General features: G+C 46.7%; 3 protein-coding genes across 8 annotated transcripts; 1 reads left to right on the top strand and 2 right to left on the bottom strand.

The window, feature by feature from the left end:
• Positions 1–895: 895 nt before the first annotated feature.
• LOC148318736 (guanine nucleotide-binding protein G(olf) subunit alpha-like) lies at positions 896–4,987 on the bottom strand. Its single transcript, XM_088282709.1, has 12 exons — positions 4,507–4,987; positions 4,211–4,283; positions 3,151–3,205; positions 2,958–3,077; positions 2,623–2,720; positions 2,442–2,496; positions 2,292–2,365; positions 2,134–2,192; positions 1,953–2,073; positions 1,754–1,884; positions 1,591–1,658; positions 896–1,466 (listed from the first exon to the last, which is right to left on the bottom strand). The coding sequence occupies exons 1-12, from the start codon at positions 4,640–4,642 to the stop codon at positions 1,320–1,322; spliced, it is 1,137 nt and encodes a 378-aa protein (XP_088138835.1). The 5' UTR covers positions 4,643–4,987; the 3' UTR covers positions 896–1,319.
• Positions 4,988–5,396: 409 nt separating this feature from the next.
• On the bottom strand, positions 5,397–11,853 carry sycp2l (synaptonemal complex protein 2-like). 5 transcript variants are annotated; one of them, XM_088283242.1, is made up of 25 exons: positions 11,817–11,853; positions 10,830–10,949; positions 10,645–10,758; positions 10,442–10,543; positions 10,346–10,370; positions 10,181–10,260; positions 9,772–9,860; positions 9,659–9,693; positions 9,332–9,474; positions 9,084–9,136; positions 8,952–8,997; positions 8,784–8,876; positions 8,637–8,709; positions 8,390–8,538; positions 7,924–8,023; positions 7,808–7,857; positions 7,596–7,662; positions 7,418–7,485; positions 7,310–7,352; positions 6,985–7,059; positions 6,336–6,571; positions 6,161–6,255; positions 5,984–6,083; positions 5,605–5,663; positions 5,397–5,534 (listed from the first exon to the last, which is right to left on the bottom strand). In XM_088283242.1, the coding sequence occupies exons 1-25, from the start codon at positions 11,817–11,819 to the stop codon at positions 5,486–5,488; spliced, it is 2,067 nt and encodes a 688-aa protein (XP_088139368.1). In that variant the 5' UTR covers positions 11,820–11,853; the 3' UTR covers positions 5,397–5,485. The 5 variants fall into 5 exon arrangements, 3 of the variants coding, with proteins under 3 accessions (XP_088139368.1, XP_088139370.1, XP_088139369.1); XM_088283244.1 differs by having other exon boundaries at positions 6,336–6,511; XM_088283243.1 differs by having other exon boundaries at positions 10,645–10,755.
• Positions 11,854–13,518: 1,665 nt separating this feature from the next.
• Positions 13,519–18,879, top strand: gcm2 (GCM transcription factor 2). Of its 2 annotated transcripts, none has more exons than XM_088283246.1 (8): positions 13,519–14,013; positions 15,779–15,842; positions 15,914–16,102; positions 16,183–16,295; positions 16,535–16,612; positions 16,748–17,004; positions 17,075–17,306; positions 17,905–18,879. In XM_088283246.1, the coding sequence occupies exons 1-8, from the start codon at positions 13,921–13,923 to the stop codon at positions 18,151–18,153; spliced, it is 1,275 nt and encodes a 424-aa protein (XP_088139372.1). In that variant the 5' UTR covers positions 13,519–13,920; the 3' UTR covers positions 18,154–18,879. The 2 variants fall into 2 exon arrangements, with proteins under 2 accessions (XP_088139372.1, XP_088139371.1); XM_088283245.1 differs by having other exon boundaries at positions 16,535–16,660.
• The last annotated feature ends 353 nt before the right edge of the window (positions 18,880–19,232 follow it).

Genomic DNA, 19,232 nt, shown 5'->3' with positions numbered 1-19,232 from the left:
AGGCAGACTTTTTTCATGTCGATGTAACGGAGTGAAAAATAAACTTAATATGTTTATGTTTTTGAATTCATATCATTTCGTCGTTATTTTTGTGTATTTGTGAATTGAATCTCAATGAGTCCCATCTATTTATTAATATTTCGTCATTTCCTGCTTCCCTCGCAATGCGACGAGATTTGTTTCATTATTTTCTTTGACCGTTGAGTCAATCTGTAATTGTAATTGAGACATGTTACGATGTCAAAGTGTCTTGTGTTTGTTTCACCAGCAAAAATAGTTTTGCAAGATGTTTTTCAGTGTCGCCGAATTGGCGCCAATTCTTTTCTTGACCATTCGTTTCGTGTACAATCCTTTATTTTCCGTGTTTAGGGATGTGCCAGTTTGAAAACAAACGGTGTGTCTGTATTGTCTTCTGCAGCTATGTTTTTTTCAACATCAAATGTCTGCCTTTGTTTTTATAGATCGACATTTATTCCACTCAGTGAGCCGTCTCATTTTGGCCACTAGATGGCATTGGTTTCCCATTAATCTTTATTTTTGTTCTGAAGCTGCTCGAAGTTAATTGTAAAATTGCTGTTTTCTTGACAATTGCCGAGGGGAGCACACGTGTCTGCTTAAAGACAAACCGTGTGTCTGTTTTATCTTGTGTAGATTGCTGAGGAAAATAAATGGGGATTGAGTGAATCCTTCACATACACATCGACTTTTCAAGAGTATTCGTGTCGAGTTCAAGTGAACGAGTGCACCTTCAACACACAAACACACGCGAAGAATCAAGAAGCACACTGCTTTTAAGACATACTAAACACACTGAAGGTCTCATCACATGCAAGTGTTTTAAATCTAGAAACATACTTTATATGAATAACAATCACTTCTAGTGCAGCGTCGACCGTCCAGCTTGGTGCAGCGTTAGTCAGCCTGAGGGAAAAGTGAGCTTGTGACAAAAATGAAATCATTTTTTGACACGAGTGTTCCCCAACTTTGATTGAGCCAAAGCATATTAAAAAAATAAAAATAAAAAATGAATTTACCTTGAAGAAAACTCACCGCACATCAGCAAACTATTATTGAAAAGTCGATAGCTTGTGCCACCTAGTGGAAGGGTTTTGCATTTTTCTGCCTGTCACCAAATGCCGCTGGCCAAGATAGATGAGCACACACACGATCGCGCACACACGTTGGAGATACTAAATCGTCATTTTTGGGCCAGTGAAGCGAAGAGAGATAATTTTGCGCACTGGTTGAGAACTACTGCCTACATATGAGCTGGCTTGGATCTGGAAATGGGCGGGGATTAGTGAGAGGCCACCGGCCAATCAGAGGAGCTCGTACTGTCGCAGGTGCATTCGCTGGATGATGTCACGACAGTCGTTAAACACACGGCGAATGTTTTCTGTGTCCACAGCGCACGTGAAGTGTGGATAGCAATAATGTTTGCCGTCGCCGCTCGCCGTGCTGATCCGCTGACACACATTCGCGCATGCACGCACACGCACACGCACACGCACACACACACACATAAACACACGCATCTTTAATGTGAAATTATACGTCATCCTTTTGCGATTTTAACATTTGTTGCCTCACCAGAAACTCATCTCTGATGAAGAATTTTGCTCTGGTCACCCTGGCATCTTCATCCACATCTGGAACAGCTGGAAACACACACACGCACGCACACACGCAAACAAACCAACAATTATAACTTCCTTCCCATGTATGAGTGTCCGCGTGCTTGTGTGCGTGTTACCCTCAGGAGCAAGCGTGTAGTTGGAGAATTCCGGGAAATAATCTTCCAGTTTGGATTTGCCAGCCATTATTTTGTCAGCGAGCACATCTTGCTTGTTGAGGAACAAGATGACCGAGATAGTCTTCAAAAACCTGCAGCCAATCACGGAGAAGGCCCGGTTAGCGAGTGGGCCGGCTTAACCAGCCAATCTGTAGCCAACCTGTTGGTCCAAATGGATCTGAAAAGGTCCAGAGATTCTTGCAGTCGATTGGTGGAGTTGTCTTCTCGGATCACCATGTTGTAGCTGCTACTCGCCGCCACGAAGATGATGGCCGTCACGTCTGACCAATCAAACGAAGCCGCTCAGGCACGGCGTGTGCGTGTGCGTGTGCGTGTCTTACCATTGAAACACTGAATCCACTTCCTGCGCTCATCCCTCTGTCCTCCGACATCAAACATACTACAGTACACACACACACACACACGCGCACACGCACACACACAGGTGGCGTTAAGAAGCAGCTGACCAGTTCGCGTGGCTAGCGACAAAAACACTCACTGAAAGTTGACCTTATCCACTTGAAACCGTGTTTCGAAAATCCCTGACGTCAGAACTCGGCAGCGCAACAAATCCTTGAGAAGAAGGCCACTCTGAGTTTGTCTAGCAACAAGGACAGCTCACAGCTGATTGGTCGCTTCATTTGATTACCTGGTCAGTAGGGGTGTAGTCTTCCTTTCTCACAGAGTCCAAACGGTCCAAGAAGCTACGGTGCACACGCACACACACGCACCGTTGGGATTCTGAATGTGACAGGTAAGCGGAGGCCTTTGTGTGTGTGTGTGTGTGTGTGTGTGTGTGTGGAGGGGCGTTGTGTTTGTGTGTGCCTTACTACTGAGCGCAGTCAATCAGCTGGTATTCATTGGCGCGTTCATAGCACGCCTTCACGCCGTCGTCCTCCCAAAGCTTTTGAGCATGCTCAAAAAACTCCTAAGAGAGATCAAGTGTCATTAGTGCGTGTGCGTGCGTGTGTGCGTGCATGTAGGGGTGTGCATGTGTGTGTGTGGTCCTATGTGGTCTAACTCCCAAGCGGTCTCATTTCATCAGGTCATTAACATGGTGACAACAAACAACAACTCTCCAGGTGCCTTCTAGCATCCTTAACATTGTGTGTACATACGTGCATGTTTTTGTGCGTGTGTGGGCGTAAGCACATGTGTGTGTTACCTCTGTGTATTCAAAGTCAGACAGAGGTGCGATGCCCTTGATGTAGTCAACTCTGAACTGGTTTCCAGGGTCACCCAGAGCCATGGGCGGAGTCAACATGCTCATCGCCGACACGATAGTCTGACACACGCACGCGCACAAAATCAGCGTGCGTGCTGTCACTCAACAGCTCAAATGCGATCATGTGACCTACCACGATGGCATCCTTCACATTCTTCCTGATGTCTTGAATCTTCTGCTGTTTTTCTCTTGAGAAAAAAACACACAGACAGAACCACTTTGAGGGTGTCGATCAAAAGAAAGTCTGCAAAAAAACAAAAAAAACAACAATGGAGCCAACTGGACTTTTCTTGGTGGTTGAAGACCTTCACGATGGATGTCCACCAGTGGCGGTCACATGAGGAAATGAAAACATTTTTGCACTTTTATTATTGCCAGCAATGCTATATGCTTCCATTTGCGGTCGTGACATTCATTCGATGACGAGGTGGATGCAAGTCAACACGCCATTGTGGATTATGGCGCCACTTTGAAACGAAAATTGTAACACAACAGCAAAGTCGCAAATAATGAAACAATAAAATAAAGATTGAAGAAATATAAATTAAGAAAACATGCATTTTAAATGCTATTTGCACTCCTTAGTGCCGCAAGGCATGCTGGGAGTGTATTGTACCTTTCGAGACTCTTGCTGTCAAAAGAAACAAATGCACAGGTGAGAGCTCTGACTGGGTGGCACTGTTGAGGGGGCTTCATTGACTTCATACCTTTGCTCAAATTAAACGCAACTCAAATGCTGAATCTGACTCTCAATTGCTTCTTCACACAACCCGTCCCCTTCCTGCTCACTCGCTCGCTTGCTCGTTGGAGAGCGAGAGAGAGAGACACGGAGAGAGTACATGACAAGATTTCATTCTGCTCCAAGTGAAAATGTTTGAATTCTTTGCCGGCAGTTTTTAACAGGTCGGTGGAAAACCCACTTGTGGCCTCAAATAATATGCGTCCGTCCTTTTTACAAAACTTCTCATCCCAGGGACGAAATGCCGATCTGTGGCACCAGAGACATAAATAAAAGCACAGCGCACTTAACATTTGGGAGTGAAGAAGGTGAAACATTTCCAACAACCAACAAGAGTCCAGTGGCCTTCATTCAACTTCTGCCAAATGATCACTTTGGAATACCCAAACATGTTTCGACGTCAGGAAGGACATTGCGGTCGTTTCATAACAAAAGCACCTTGAACGTGACTCACTCAGCATTGAAACCGTCAACATGAAGAATCCTCATCTGCTTGACAATCGTGCTCTTTCCAGACTCGCCGGCTCCTGCGCGCACACACGCACACACGCAAACGCATACTGTAAGACAGGCAGCTCTGCACTCCGACAGGAATTCAGAACCACGGCCAGGAAGAGCGAAGAGCGCAAGACGGGACATGAGAGCCGAACATTTCATGCGAGACAGACACGAAGGAAGTCTGCATTTCAGCGAGCGAGCAAGACAGGCAACTCGAGAAGAAGACAGACAGGGAGTGAGACAGGTTCTGACCCAGCAGTAGGAGTCTGTGCGTGGCTTTATACGCTTGTCGCTCTTTCTGCAGTTGTCTGTCGATCTTTTTGTTGGCTTCTCGTTTGACTTTCTCATCCAGTCGTTCTTCATCCGTCTTGCCTCCCAGACAGCCCATGTTTGTCCGCCGCCGGAAACCTCAGCCCAAGCAAAAGGCAATCTCACCCGACGCTTTTTTGTCTCGACTCTCTGCTGGCGTGTCAACGGGTCAGAGCGGCTCCGTCCATCCGAGTCGGTCCGGTCCTTCAGACAAAAGGCGGCCACATCTCGTCGATGTTCGCACACGACAGAGCCGGCAGACTCAAGAGAATCTCAGCGCATTCACCTGCGCCGCCTTCGCCTCTTGACGCCAGCGTGGCTTCTCTTTGGGGACGCCCTGTTTTCTTGTGACTGGGACACACTTTGCTGCTGCTTGACAACCGTGCAGCGCCGCCTTCACCTGCGTCATCTTTAGCGTTACCTTATTCACTTTAGCAATCTTCACATGGGTCTGTCCGTGCAGCCGATAGGGCGGCTCAGCGCCGCCACAGAGACAGAAAAAAAACAAGTATCCACGCCTCTCGAGCGGGGCGGTCCAAATTCTGTACTCAAGGGCAGCGTTCCATCTGTCGACTTTGGAAAGAAGCTTGATAACCATCCTGATCGTGTTGCGGCAGCGAGAGATGGAAAACGTGCAGAAAAGTTTGACACCTTTGGTGAAGCAAAGGCCTGATGGATCCGCAATCTTTGCCAGCATCAGGCGAACATGTAGTCTGAATCTGAATCCAGACAGTCTCAGGGCACCTCATCTGGGTCAGCGTGACTCCAAGACGACTAGCAGCTACTAGTTGAGGATTGCGAACTAGCACATGCACACAAAAGTCGACTCCGGAAACTGCTGACATTCGTTTATTAACAAACACAAGAAAGATTCAACTCAAGGAAAAACGATCCAAAAGGGATCGATTGCACCTGCAGATCCTCACTGGCCGGATGCTGGATCTGTTCCAGCGCAGTCCGAGGACCTCAACCTAAGGTGACAACAGACACATGCGTCCGGCAGTCAGACCTGCGTCAACCGAATCAAAAGGTCACACTCACCTCAGCTGGTGCTGCTCACAAAAGTCGGACAGACGGCGCTTCTCCGATTGGAAGAAACCCTGTAAGACAGAAAAGTCATTTTGGTGTGGATGTGGCATAAATCGAGTCCAGAATCAAATCTGCAATGAATCTTCTCCAGGGCAGAGTCCATTTCTGTTCTGGATACATGTGAAAAATGGGTGAATTGGATCAGCATGTGCTCTGAATCACGACGGGTTACAGTCTGCATCTGTTCAGAATCAAATTTGGAACGGGATTAGATCAGATAGACCCCAAGTGCTGACCTTGTCACACAATCATTCTTTTATTAAGCACAATTCCTTTGACGATGTGATGTCATGATTGGAATCATTTCAATTCAGTTTGTTTCCATGATTACCTGGATTTGGGAGTACATGTTGCTGAGATAAGTTGTCGTTTCCTGCAAACACTTCAGATGTTCTGACACAGACTTCTCAAAGTTGAGTAGGAGAACCACCCTAAACACACACACACACGCACACACACACCGTGGTTTGTCGCAGCGTCGATGGGAAGATGTCGGCAAGGGCGGTACCTGTGTTGATGGATGTCATTGAAGAGTGAGGTGAAATGTTGTTGATAATCTTTGGGCGACAGGAGAATTTGGGCTTGAACCTTCTGCCGGCAGTCCTGCAAGGGTTAGCGTTAGCAAAATGACAAATTGTTGTAAGCCAATCAGAAATTGATCAACAAGTCCTAAATGGGCTGACGTTGTAATGCTGTTCGAGGTTTCTTTTGAAGACATCAAAAGTGTCTTTGATGCTGGAAGTCATGTCGAGCTGTGGCTCCGCCCCCTGCAGGTTCACAGGCTCCTCCCCTTTCAAGGGTGACTTTTCAATGTCACGTGGCTCCACCGCCTCCTCAGATGGCTCCTTCGCTGACGCGCCTTTAACAGTCGCCCAACGACAATCAGGCGGCAAATAGTTGCCATTTCTGAGCAAAAAGTCTGGACATTTTTTAGGACACAAGTGTCAAACTCTGGTCCTTTTCGGTGGCCCACTAATGCAAACAAAATGCGTCGACGTCACATTTTCTTTCCTTGAACCGGTTTTGCAAGCGTTCACTTTGACCATCTCATGTGAATATGAATTGGACAATTTCCAAATCGGATGCGTTTGCTCTCATTATGCATGAAGCCTACGACTTGTAATTCCCAAAAATATACAAAAAGGCAAGGACACTGGTATAATGAGGTGAGCTTTACTGGTTGGACGACGGAAAGTCCAACTTTGATGTGACCCAGGTCGACAAAGTGTTTGACATTGTTGTGATTGCTGAAGGGACTGCAAGGTTCGACCAATGATGACATCACGCACCGTACTGGATCAAGAAACAAAAATCACGCATCCAAAAGAGTACCTGCAGGCTCTGCCCACTGAGGCTGAAGCCCTCGTCCAGGCCTCCACCGAGCATCACATTCGTCTGACCTGTAACCTTCCCCAAACAAATGAGAATTAGCATCAAGAGCACTTCAAAATGAAAGCAGATTTGAAATGTACGCTAAAGACTTCAAAGTGGACTGAATCCAAACCAAAGTGAGTGCTGACGTTGCGTGTAGAAAATAAAATGTGTCTTATACTGCCACCACCTGGAATACTGCTGCAACAACAACGTTCAAATCTTGACCCAGGCCACCAAATGTGAACACAATTACAGACCTAAGAAAGAATGGAGAGTTTGACACCTGAATCTGGAGCTGCTCGCTTCCTCGTCAAACAGGAAGCTTCCTGCAAACGTCGAAAAGTAAAAAGTTGACTCAGAGAAAGAGTAGGCTTCCAGATTTAAAAATCACCTTTGTAATCGCAGAAATGCCTTCGCCAAAGCTCAGGTTCTCGTCCTGACTGATCTCAGGCGCCGTCCCTAATCAATAGCTGAAATTAGCAATTTTTATGAAAATATCCAAACGCCACATTAGACCTTGAAGTGGTGACCTTCCTCCAGAACGCCAGTGGGCGGAGCTTCATTCTCACCGGAGACTTTCAGCGGTGTCGAGTGCACGACTTGATCAAAGGCAATCGCCGCTCTGCTTCTCGAAGTCTGTAAGGTCAAAAGGACAACATGACACGCAAACTTTGACAAATCTCATTTCATATTCCTCGTCCGGAAAAATGGATTAGAATCACCAGCCAGCCCTAAAAGACAGTTTAGCAATACTTGTAGTTATGATGTCATCAAATGTTACCGTGGTAACTGAGGCATCGTCTTCGCTGCTCGGGGACGAGAGTGGAAGAACTGCACAAACGCAGACGAACGTCAGTCACAAACTGAGCAGCTTTTTTTTTTTTTGAAAGGACCAACCTTTCAGTTGACTGGAGGGCTTCTTCCTGTAGATTCGACCTCGTGGTCTTGCGGTGGAGGCGGGGGGCTGGGCGCCATCGTTCGAGTCTCGGTTGGCTTCCTGCCGACACAAACATATGAGCCAACTGCGCTACAAAAGTGGCACCAAACGAGTCCGTTCGGAGAGGCCGCCAAGCAAACGACTGCAACAACAAGTCACAAGTCGCAAGCGTCCACTTTAAAGAAAGTCAAAAACGAAGGGCAGGTGGAAGCCCGACTAAAGCCAAGTCACCACGAAGCAAGTCATACGCGGTCGCCACTTAATCACATTCGCAGATGCGCCTTTTTTGCCACTTGTGAACCTCGCAAGTTGTTCGTCGCCTTTGCCCAATCGGATCACAAAACTCATGGGGCTATGCCGCCGTGACACTTGCTTGATGCGGTGCCCTTGCCACGTTTGCGCTTTCAAATCGGAAAGTCCCCCCACCTCTCCCGTGAAGACCCTCGCAGCCGCCGCCTCCAGCTCTTCAAGCAGCTCCAGCCGGAAGAGAAGCTTTACTCTGTGGCCTTTGCTGCTCAGGTGCGTGATGGGAACTTTCAGATGCACACTGAAGACCGCCTGCGCCATGCTGCCGTCTGGGAAAGTAAACACTTTGAGCGGATTTAGCCGGGACCAAAAAAAAAAAAAACGTTCTCAGCTTGTGATACTGAACATTGCCAGCCTGGAAACACACCGTCCTGCTGGACCTCAAGCTGAAAGTGGTCCACCTCTTCCTTGAGTAGGTGCACTGAACCCCACAGGAAGCCCTGGGGAAGAATAAATAAATAAAAAAAATAAAAGACACGCAACGCACCAGATGGGCTGCACATGTCACAGCGACCTGAGGAAGGTCTATGAAGAAGCTGACGCATTGCGAGCCAAAGTTGAAGTCGACCCAGAACTCGTCCAATTTGTCATCTTTGGGGCCAAACAGCTGAGGCAGAGGAGGAGGAGAAGTCCGAGTGAACACAGGAGACCAAACTAAGTGTGAGTTGCGTCGGCTTTCGACCTCTGTTGTCTCCAAGAAGGCACGGATGCACGGGAAGGTCCAAACTCTGACGCACAAAATCACCAAACTCAGGCAAACAAAGCAGAAAGCAAAAAAAGCTTCGGAAGACGTGCCCGTTTCTCACGCGGTCACCTTCTCACGTTGCCTTGACGATCATTTAGGAAGTTGAGGAAACGGCGACAATCCTTGCAGTCACAAACGTCAGAGACAAAGAGAAGACAGAGAGAGACGAGACAAAAAAAAAAAAAAAAAGGCAGCCTTAAAGGTGGACAAACATGAACAACATTTCGGGAGCTTAGCCCATCTGGAATCCTTGAGAAGGGGCTGCACATTGAGGGGGGGGGGGGATTCGGGATCTTCGACATCCCTTGAACACTGACCACCTCAAAGTCCGTGTCTTTGATGAGGCAGAAGGCGTTGCCAATGTCAGAGCAGGAGAACCACTGATTGGCTTGCTGGACTCGCTCCTTCCTCGGAGTCAGACGACACAACGTCTCCGAGAGGCTCACTTGCAGCTCATAGTCTGGAACACAAGCGCACGCTTCAACACCATCGAAGGAAAGCGGATTCCTGTTTGGGCTTTGCCTCTTGTACAAGCTTGCCTCAGATTTCTCTTTTTTTTCCCCAAAGCCAAGCGGAACAAAATGAATTCATTGATCAGACCTGTCGTCTGCCTCTCTGGATTTCCGGAACGCGACTCCACTCACCTCCGGCGGTCTGAATGGTCGCCACCACCTGCGGCCTGCGGACACGTCCAGTTGGAACTTGATGAGTCTGAGCGGACGAATGTGACGCACAAGAAGAAGCTTGTCATAGTCACATGGTCTGCTGAAGCATTCGCTCCGATTGGACGCGCCTCCTCTCATCTCGGCCCAGAGCGCCCACGATACTGTTGAACGTTCGCACTGCCTGAGCGCCGCCGCAAACAAATAAAAACAACGGCTCACTTGATCCGCAGCAAAACGCGTCGCAGAGCGAACAAACAGAAAATCACAATCATTCAAAAACAAAGCAGTCAATTCAAACAAAAAGTAACAATACGAAAACATCAGAATCAGAATTTGTCATTGTACAACGAGATTGGAAAGCTCCGCTCGTCAGTGTAATAAAACAAATGATTTAATTAAATACATCGAGAACAGTGAACAGTCTCAAGTTGGGTCAAAGAATAAAAATGTGTCGTTTTCAAAGAGGGCATTCATCATCATCATCATCATCATCACTGCTACCTCCAATCTGACACGGAAGTGGAGTTGCGATTCCAAAAGCGTGTGCAGAAGTTCCAGAAGGGTCAAAGACAGTTCTAAGGCTGGCGGACAGACGGACATCAGTGGTGGCATCAAGTCACATGACCTCAAGTCACATGACCTCTCACATCACATGACGTGACCAACCTGGGAGACGCGAGCCGCTCAGCAGCTGAAAAAGAAGTTCAAAGATGTTGTCATGGAAACGCAGACGGGGCGTTGCCGTGACATCATGCGCCTCACCAGCAGGAAGTCGTAGAAGCTTTCAATCAGCAGCAGCTGTGCCGGGATTCTCGCGGGTCTCGAAGTCAAGAGCTCGCGCAATGTTTGGAACCAAGACAGCACCTAAACCCAAATCATGACCTCATCACACCGGTTGATGACATCACGGCCGTTGATGATCTACAGTACATACATAGAAGGCATGAAATGTGCGTGCGCGTTACTTGGTGCGTGATTCCGAGACCGACCAGGGTCTCATTGAGATCTCTGTTGTCCACCAGAATCTCCAAAGACTTCAAGACCACGTCCACTCGCCCAAAGTCGGCCAAGCTCAGCTGCTGCGCGTCACAGAAACGGTTGTGATGATGTCACATCAGATGCGTGCGCATGCGGCGAGTGCGGCCGCTACCTTGCGGACCAGCAGGCCCAGTCGGCTGAGCGTGCTCCCACTCACGCCTTCAGCGCAAAGCACACGAGCCAATCGAGACGAGTCTCCGCGGGACAGACATGCCTCCATCTCCATCTCCAGCTAACACACATTTCAGGAGGGTGATTGATTGGCAGCCGACCCATGAGATGACGGCCACAAGCCAACACCGCCACTTTGGGCTTCAGCCAATCACAATCACCTTTATTCACAAAACTATCGAGTTAGTCATGTTTTTTTTGGGGGGGGGCGCAACAACCCACTGAAAAATTCATCAATCGCTTTGTTTTTGTTCTCCAGTCAAAGCCTAACATAGTCGTTTGCATGTAGCAGCATCTTCAATTTCTTTTTTCCTTTAACAATCCCAAACATGTTAGCTTCATTGAAAACCCAATCGCCCTGTGGTGTAAATCCAATTCTAAAACAAATCATGCAGCCCACTGGGGCAGGGGTCTTCCATCATGTCCCTCGAGGGCTGCTGTCCTGTCTGTTTTCCTGGATTTGTCCTTGTTGCAACACACTCCGGTTCAAATGATCAGGATCGTGTTCTAGCTTCTGGAGATCTTGCTGATTATCTGATCATTAGAATCAGGTGTGTCGCAGCAGGGGGAAATCCAGGAAAACAGAAAGGACAGCAGCCCTCGAGGAAGAGGATTGCAGACCCCTGCACTTGGGCAAAGTGTTGTCTTCAGTCAACACCGGCCATGAAAACAGACTCGTCTTGCTCTCACTCTCCATCAAAGAGCGCTCAAGCTCTCACTTGTGGTTGCGCACACGCCAGAAGTAAAACAACACACGTGCAAAAGTTTGAACGTCAATCGATGGTGACCAGGATGGACGCCAAAGTAGTTCACGTCATTCGCGACGTTTCTCTACACGACTTTGATGTCATGAAACGCGCAAACGCGACAGAAGAAGGAAGTAAAAAAATCCCAACAATCCGGAAAATAAAAATGACAGCGACAATACCATTGCGACCAGTCGGCGGCGCTCGCAGCTGCAGCTCGTTAGTTGGTTAGCGAGGCAAGACTGCAGCAGAATTTATACTGCCCCTTGGACACCCAACTTGCATGCATACAAGACACAAATGACATGATTACAAGTTCAACTTTTCAAAGCATTTCAAAACAAAGTGCACAAATGTAAGATTATTTCTAAAACGACTAAAAGAACGTACAGTTTAAGTAAGGTTTGTGTCTCTTATCCAATGAGGATATTTCAAGTTTCTATGTTTTTTTTTAAGACACCTATTGAAACACGAAAATCTATTCTAAAACTTGAAACCTATTATTAAATAAAACAAGATGAACGACATAACGCCATTGGATATGACGATGCAAATCAAATATTCAACATAGATGTTCAATGTCGAAACACCAAACTTGAAATACAGCTTGATTTTCTTTTGTAGTTTGTTGTCTGGAACGAATAAAGAAAAGTCGAAAAACAGTTTGATTTTCCAATTTTAATTCTAAAACAAAAATGAGACACAAATCGAAATAAGGATCGTATATTTGCTTCAGATTCCCGGAAGTTGTCACCGGCAGCATTTTTCCTACTGACCAGCAGATGGCGATATGAACTTGTCATGCGACATTTCCAGCCTAATTCCTCAAATTCGAATTTCGAGAAAAAGCTTAATAATAATAATGATAATAATAATAATAATAATAATAATAATAATAATAATAATAATAATAATAATAATAATAATAATAATAATAAATAAACTACTGACGATCAGACATTGCTTTTGAATTGTGGTTCAGGATATTTATCATTAAAAAATAACTCATGAAGCAGATCGGTTGACGAGTTGTTTTTCTATTTGGAATATTTGCTTCCAAATGGAACATCCTATGACCAAAAGAGACAACACGTCACATTCCTCCAAATCTTCTCAGGCTTGACTTTGGTGCAGAAGCAGATCAAACACGCGCTCTTCACTTCCTATCAATTTCGTCTCAGTCCAAATCCGGCGATTTATTTATTTACTTATTTGTTTGTTTGTTTGTTTGTTCGTTTATTTAAGCCAACTCCAATACTAGTAACACCACAAGCAGCACACATGATTTTTTCACCTGAGCTGTCCTCTCGTGACACTCAGTGAGCATCCAATGGATGAACTCATTCTGTGTTTTCCTTGTTTCGGGATGATAAACGAAAGAATTATTACTGTTCAAAAAGAAAATTGCGATGAATCAAATTTCAATGACATGCATACGTGAAGCTTGAAGATGCTGATGCTAATGCTAATAGCAATAGCCTTGTTGAGATTTAAAAGTTACACCAGACAGTGCAGTTTAACATCCATTTTTGTCTGAATGCAAAAGTGCGCTAATGACAATTTGTGTGCGTGTATATGTGTGTGTGGGGGTGTGCGGGGGTGGGTGTGTGTGTGTGTGTGAAAGTGGCAGAACACTTCAACAAGACATGAGTGTGTCAAACATGTTTCAATAAGATTTAGGTTGTCAAATTCATTCATTCTTGTTACCCCATTTCTGTGGAACTGCAACATTGTAACACAACATTTTCACATACATACGCACACACGCACACACTTTCTGTAATTGATGACTAATGACTTGTTTGTTTTGGGAGAAACATTTCCTTGTTTCCAAAACATCCCTACATGCTCACGTACAGACACACACACACAACTAGACTCACAAACTGCACACACTCCATCATGCACTCTTGCACACACTCTTTCTCTCTCTCACAAATTCATTCCCTCACTCACTCACTCACTCGCTCGCTCACTCACTCACATGCAACCCCCCTCAACACACACACTCACACATAGACAGAAATCCCTCCCCCCAGGAGTGTGTTGAGTGTTTCGCCTTCTTTTGGGTTGCAAGTGAATCGTGAGTCGAGGTGCAGTGATGACAATCTTTGACCGTCTTTGAGGATTTTTGCAATCCGGACTTCTTGTGTACTCTAAACGTGCCTCACAACCACAAGCAACAGGAGGACCAGGACCAGGACCAGGACCAGGACTAGGACCGGGACTAGGACCAGGACCAGGACCAAGACCAGGACTGCAACCGCAACCAGGAGCAGTTTGAGGATGTCGGGAGCAGAGGATCGCGAGGAGGCGGACTGCGTGTGCTCCTTCGGCATGAAGTCTACTTGGGACATCAACGACCCCAAACTCCCGCAGGTCATTAAACATCACATCCTCACTTTTCATTATTTTATCATTATTGATTCATCAAGGGGAAGGGGGATACACAAAGTCAATTATTTCAAACATTTTCATCAAAATAATACAAAATTCTCCCCCCAAAAATGCCCAACTAGTCAAATATTGTAAATAACAGCAACATTCAATCAAAGATGGCTTTTTAATATATATATATATATATATATATATATAAATATAGATATATATATATATATATATAGAGAGAGAGAGAGACACGTTGTACGAACTAAACAATGACGTTTCACAAACAATCCATCATTTACAAAGAGGACTAAATATATTACAGATTATATTACTGTTTTTATAATATTCGTATTGCTATATTATGAAAATGATTAAAAAAAGTTGACTTGCATCTCTGATGAAAAAAACTTTGGTTGAACAATGTCATCTTCAAAACAAAATGGATCATTTTCTTTTTTAAATCAACAAGTAAATGCTCGTCTTTATTCTCGTGTGACATGTTGGAAATATCCTATTTGTCTGCTCAATAAAAACATTTGTTCTCATCATGATTCTTATTACATGTTATGATCATGATTGCAGAATTTGAAACTGCGCCGCGGTTGACGACCGTTTAGCGCGCCCGCCTCACAATGCAGAGGTCGTGGGTTTGATTTCGGCCTTCCTGGGTGCACTTGGCATGTTCTCCTTGTGCCTGCCTGCGTGGCTTTTCTCTGAGCACGACATTCCAAAAACACGCGTTCTAGTTTAGCTTTTCCATTGTCAACGCTCGTTTGTCTGCGTGTGCCCTGCGATTGGTGGTGAACGCGGCTGAGTGCCAGAAGGCGGCAAGCGCAACCGCAGCTCACGTGAGGAGAAGCCGATCCCGTAATGGACAATCGACAATTAATACATTTTGGATTCAACGTTCAGTAAAAAGCATTTGACACACTAAAATGTTTTTGGAGGGTTGTGTGTGTGCGTGTGCTTGCGTGCGTGCGGGGGTGCGTGTGTGTGTGTACCAATGTGTGTGCATGTGTTTTGGTTTCACAGGGAACAAAAATATAAAAACCAGTTTTTACTGTTGAAACAACAAGCGTGAATATGTGCACACACACGTACGCGCACGCACACACACGCCTATACACACACTAATGCATACACATGAGCACTCTTACACAAAAACACGTGACTGATCAATATCTTGAAAATGAAATGTGTTTTTTCTCGTTTTATATGATATATACGTGTGTGTGTGTGGGTGTGTAAGCGTGTGTGTGTATCACACGGTGTGTGTGAAGGAAGAAATGTTGTAAAGTTGCCATAAGTGGCCACAAGCTAATTGTTTACATTGCTCATGCGATTAATTTCACCTACTTTGTTGTTTTAATTGTTTTTGTTTTTTTGCGAGCACGTCCACCTCCCAATTCCGTCTTTGCATACTGAGTTGGAATCGGGCCTTCAGCCTTCCGATGTGTAGTTTGCTTGCTTTGTTAGCTTAAGTGAAGACTGAAACTTAAATGGGAGTGCGCAAAGAATTGTTCATTTTTATGCTACTGACTGGTGAGCAGTCCGTTCTTTGTCTGTGTGTCCGACTGGTCGAGTGAACGGCGACAACTTCCAAGTCGTCCTGACTGACCTCTTACTCCAGTTCAGCAGGGATACTTTCCAGTTGGCCCGCAACACTGCCATCAACAAGCGAATAGCAAATCAATGGCGAGCTGGCTAAGATGGTCTTTGTGGCTAACGTGCTAAATGCTAATGAAAATGTTTGCAGGACACGAGGCAGTTTGACACGTTCCAGGAGTGGACGGACGGTTATGTGCGTTACATCTACAGCGGTGAGAAAGGAGCGAACGTGATGTCATCCCACTAGGCCGTGTGAAATGAGCTAAGCTAATGCTCCTTTTAGCCGAGGACAAGAACGCGCAGCGCCACCTGTCGGGCTGGGCCATGAGGAACACCAACAACCACAACTGTCAGATCCTGAAGAAGTCGTGTTTGGGCGTGGTGGTTTGCTCTCGAGGCTGCGCGTTGCCCGACGGCTCCCGACTGCAACTGCGGCCCGCCATCTGTGACAAGGCGCGGCAGAAGCAGCAGAGTAAGGCTTGATGACCACTGCAAGCGTGACCTGAGCCTTCTTGTCATGTTGCTGTGTTGACTCCTGTCGTTCTGGTCCAGAGAAAGTTTGTCCCAGTTGCAGCGGCGCGCTGGAGCTGCTTCCGTGTCGAGGGCACAGCGGGTACCCTGTCACCAACTTCTGGAGGGTGGATGGAAAAGCCATCTTCTTCCAGGTGTGTGTGTGTGGGGGGGTGTGTGTGTGTGTGTGTGTGTGTGCGCGCAGGTGTTCTGCAACAGCCAGCTCCTATTCCAGAAATCATGGCAGCGTGAACAGCGCATTGCTTCTCTGCGGGTGAAAAAAAACCACATCTGAGTTTTGGTTGACAATCACAGCTGATGGGTTGCTGAGCTTGCTGGTCTCCCTGTTCGGGTTCTGCTTCTCTTACTGCGGTGCATCGCTGTGCTTCTCCAGGCCAAAGGGGTTCACGACCATCCGAGACCAGAGTCCAAGTCCGAGACAGAGGCCAGGAGAAGTTCGGTAAAAAGACGAGTAAGCTCGCCGCCGTTCGCACCCAAACGACGCCTCGTTGAATCCCAGGTAGACTAAAGCACCAAATGCTTCAAGTTGTTGCCTTCTTTGTGCTCACTGCTGTTGTTTTTGTTGTCGTTGTCATTGTGGTTTCAGGCTCTCGGCCCTGCCCTACTCTCCTGCGTCGAGTCCGCAGACCGGATCTCCTTTATTGAGCCAAGCTTCCCTCAGCATTACCCATCATTCCAAAGTACGGAACCCTACTACAACCATCACAATACACTGGGAGAGACTTCGACCGGCCTGCAAAAGACAGCCAGTCCCAGATTGTACATGGGTCGACCTGGGTATGAATTCCAAGGCTACCTGACCTCACCTTCCTATCCAGTCGCCTCAGAACTCTGCGATCCGAGGTTAGCCAGACACCCTTTCAAGCAGATCCTGGCAATGTGAATGGTCTCAACTGAATATTGACGTTTGCAGGGTGGCTCCAGTCCTCGGTTGTCCCACGTCCTCAGCGTCCGCTCCTCTCACGTCATCCTCCACCTCCTTCGATGCGCCGCTGCCAAAAGCGGGCTGGAAGGATCTCCTGAAGAGTTCCGGTCCCTATGGTGACAACCACCATTATTACAGCCCAGACTATCCGTGCCGCTATCCAGGAAACCCCCCGGCTTCTCCGGCTGCACTACAGACCATCATCACCACCACAACCAAAGTCAGTTGACTCCTACTGTACATCGTGAGACACCTTTAACATTTGTAGTCAGCGTAGATCGATGTTGAGTCCGGAGTCCAGAACACATTCAGTTGTTCAGTGTCCCACGAGAGTTGATGTCGATGAGGATCCATACAAAGTTGATTTTGATCTGAGTTTCTTGTAGACTTCTGGACTTCCTTGGCCATCCTTTTGACTATTGAACCAGAGCAAGTGTGCCCAAGTACTGTCTTTGAGAGCCTCTATCCTGCTTGTTTTAGATGTCTCCGTCCTCCAACACATCCGATTCAAAATTGTAGAAGCTGAATAAATACCATTTGACTCAGGCGTGTTGGAGGAGGGAGACATCGAAAAGAGGCTGGATGGGGGCTCACGAGAACTGCACTTTGGCAACCCCGTCTTAGATCCTTCTTACTAGTGGAGATGTTAGAGATACCCGAATCAACACGAGATTCAATCGAGATGTACTTGTTCGATCCATGTTGCAATGACGCCGATGTTGATGTCAGATCTGTGTCGATTTGAGGTCCAGCACATGTTTCATCTGTTTCAAGTTGATGAGCGATTGCCTGTAGCTAATTGTGCCGGTGGTCCTCAGGTGTCGTATCAGCCGTGCCCAAAGGGCGCCGCCTACCAGTCGTGCCCCAAAGTTCAGTCCGGATGCCCGTCCCTGCTGGACGATTCCTCGTCATCGTACTCGGCCGAAGTGAAGGTGACGGATGAGTCCGGAGGAGTCATCAAGTCTCTTTCCTTTCAGCCCGAAGTTGTGCAGACCAAAACGGAGCGGGCGGACGCCTATGACTATCGCTATAGCTATGGCAACACGTTCCGCTATGACGACTACTGATCTGGTTACCACCATTACCATGACGACTGAATTGGGAAATGACATCTCCTCCAACGGGAAGCTTTGAAGAAACCACAATTACATTAGGCTTCCGACAGAACAAAATGTGACACTTTTGAACGAAAACTGATTTCAAGAAAAACATTTGCTGCCCTTTCCTGTGTGGCCGCGTCGTCCTCGCTTTTGTGGAAATTAAGCAGATGGAAAAAACTCTTTGGTGACTTTAGCATGTGCACGACATGCCGGCGTGTTGCCAAGCTAGCATGTTGAAGGTATGCGCACACGCAACACGTCTTGCTACACGTTAGGTGAGCATGTTGCTTTCTGGTTGACCATTTTTTCAACATTTCATCTTGGGACCAAATGCATTGCGACGGCATTTTGGTCTTGAGACACAGAACAATTTCCAATGTTTTGCTTGGACTGATCGATGACTTCCTTTCATTTCCTGTGGGTGGCCAACCTGTCAATCGTCATGACAACCCTCACATTTGTCTTATTTATTGATCATCAAATCATTTTATTACTGACTTCTAATTATGTTATCTTTAATCATACGTACAACCCTACGCAAACGTGCATGCACACATTCACACACAGTTGCTTGCGGATGGACGTAAATAAAGCGTTTGTCCCAGAATGTGTGTGCCCACTAAACCATTAAGACCAGAATTTGTGTGTGAGCGCACGCAATGTGTGTGCGTAATAAACTCGTGTGGACAGGAAGTGTTTGTGTCTGTCACTAAGTTCCATTAGAATCAGTCGTCTACACCTTGCTCGCACCTCCTTACAATACATGCATGTGCACGTGCACAGGCGGTTCAAGGTCAGATGCAGGTGACTGGAGTGAAGGTCAGATGGAGGGCAGCGAAAGTGTGATGTCGGCCAGGTGTGAGGAGGAGAAAAACCTGCGCTGCGATTGGCTCAACTCCGACGTGTTTTTAGTTTGAAGTCAACCAGCGTGCGGCAAGACGTCCACCTGGAGGACGGGCACGCACACACGCACACAGAAATACGGCCATACACACACACGTATACGCATATGCACATACGTGCGCACGCAAGTGTGTCTGTGCAGT

This window comes from Idiotropiscis lumnitzeri, chromosome 19 (assembly GCF_059441095.1).
Source record: "Idiotropiscis lumnitzeri isolate Australia: NSW breed Sydney's pygmy pipehorse chromosome 19, RoL_Ilum_1.0, whole genome shotgun sequence".
Lineage (NCBI taxonomy): Eukaryota > Metazoa > Chordata > Actinopteri > Syngnathiformes > Syngnathidae > Idiotropiscis > Idiotropiscis lumnitzeri.
The sequence above is the reverse complement of the archived record's forward strand: the minus strand, read 5'-3'. Positions and strand labels throughout refer to the sequence as shown.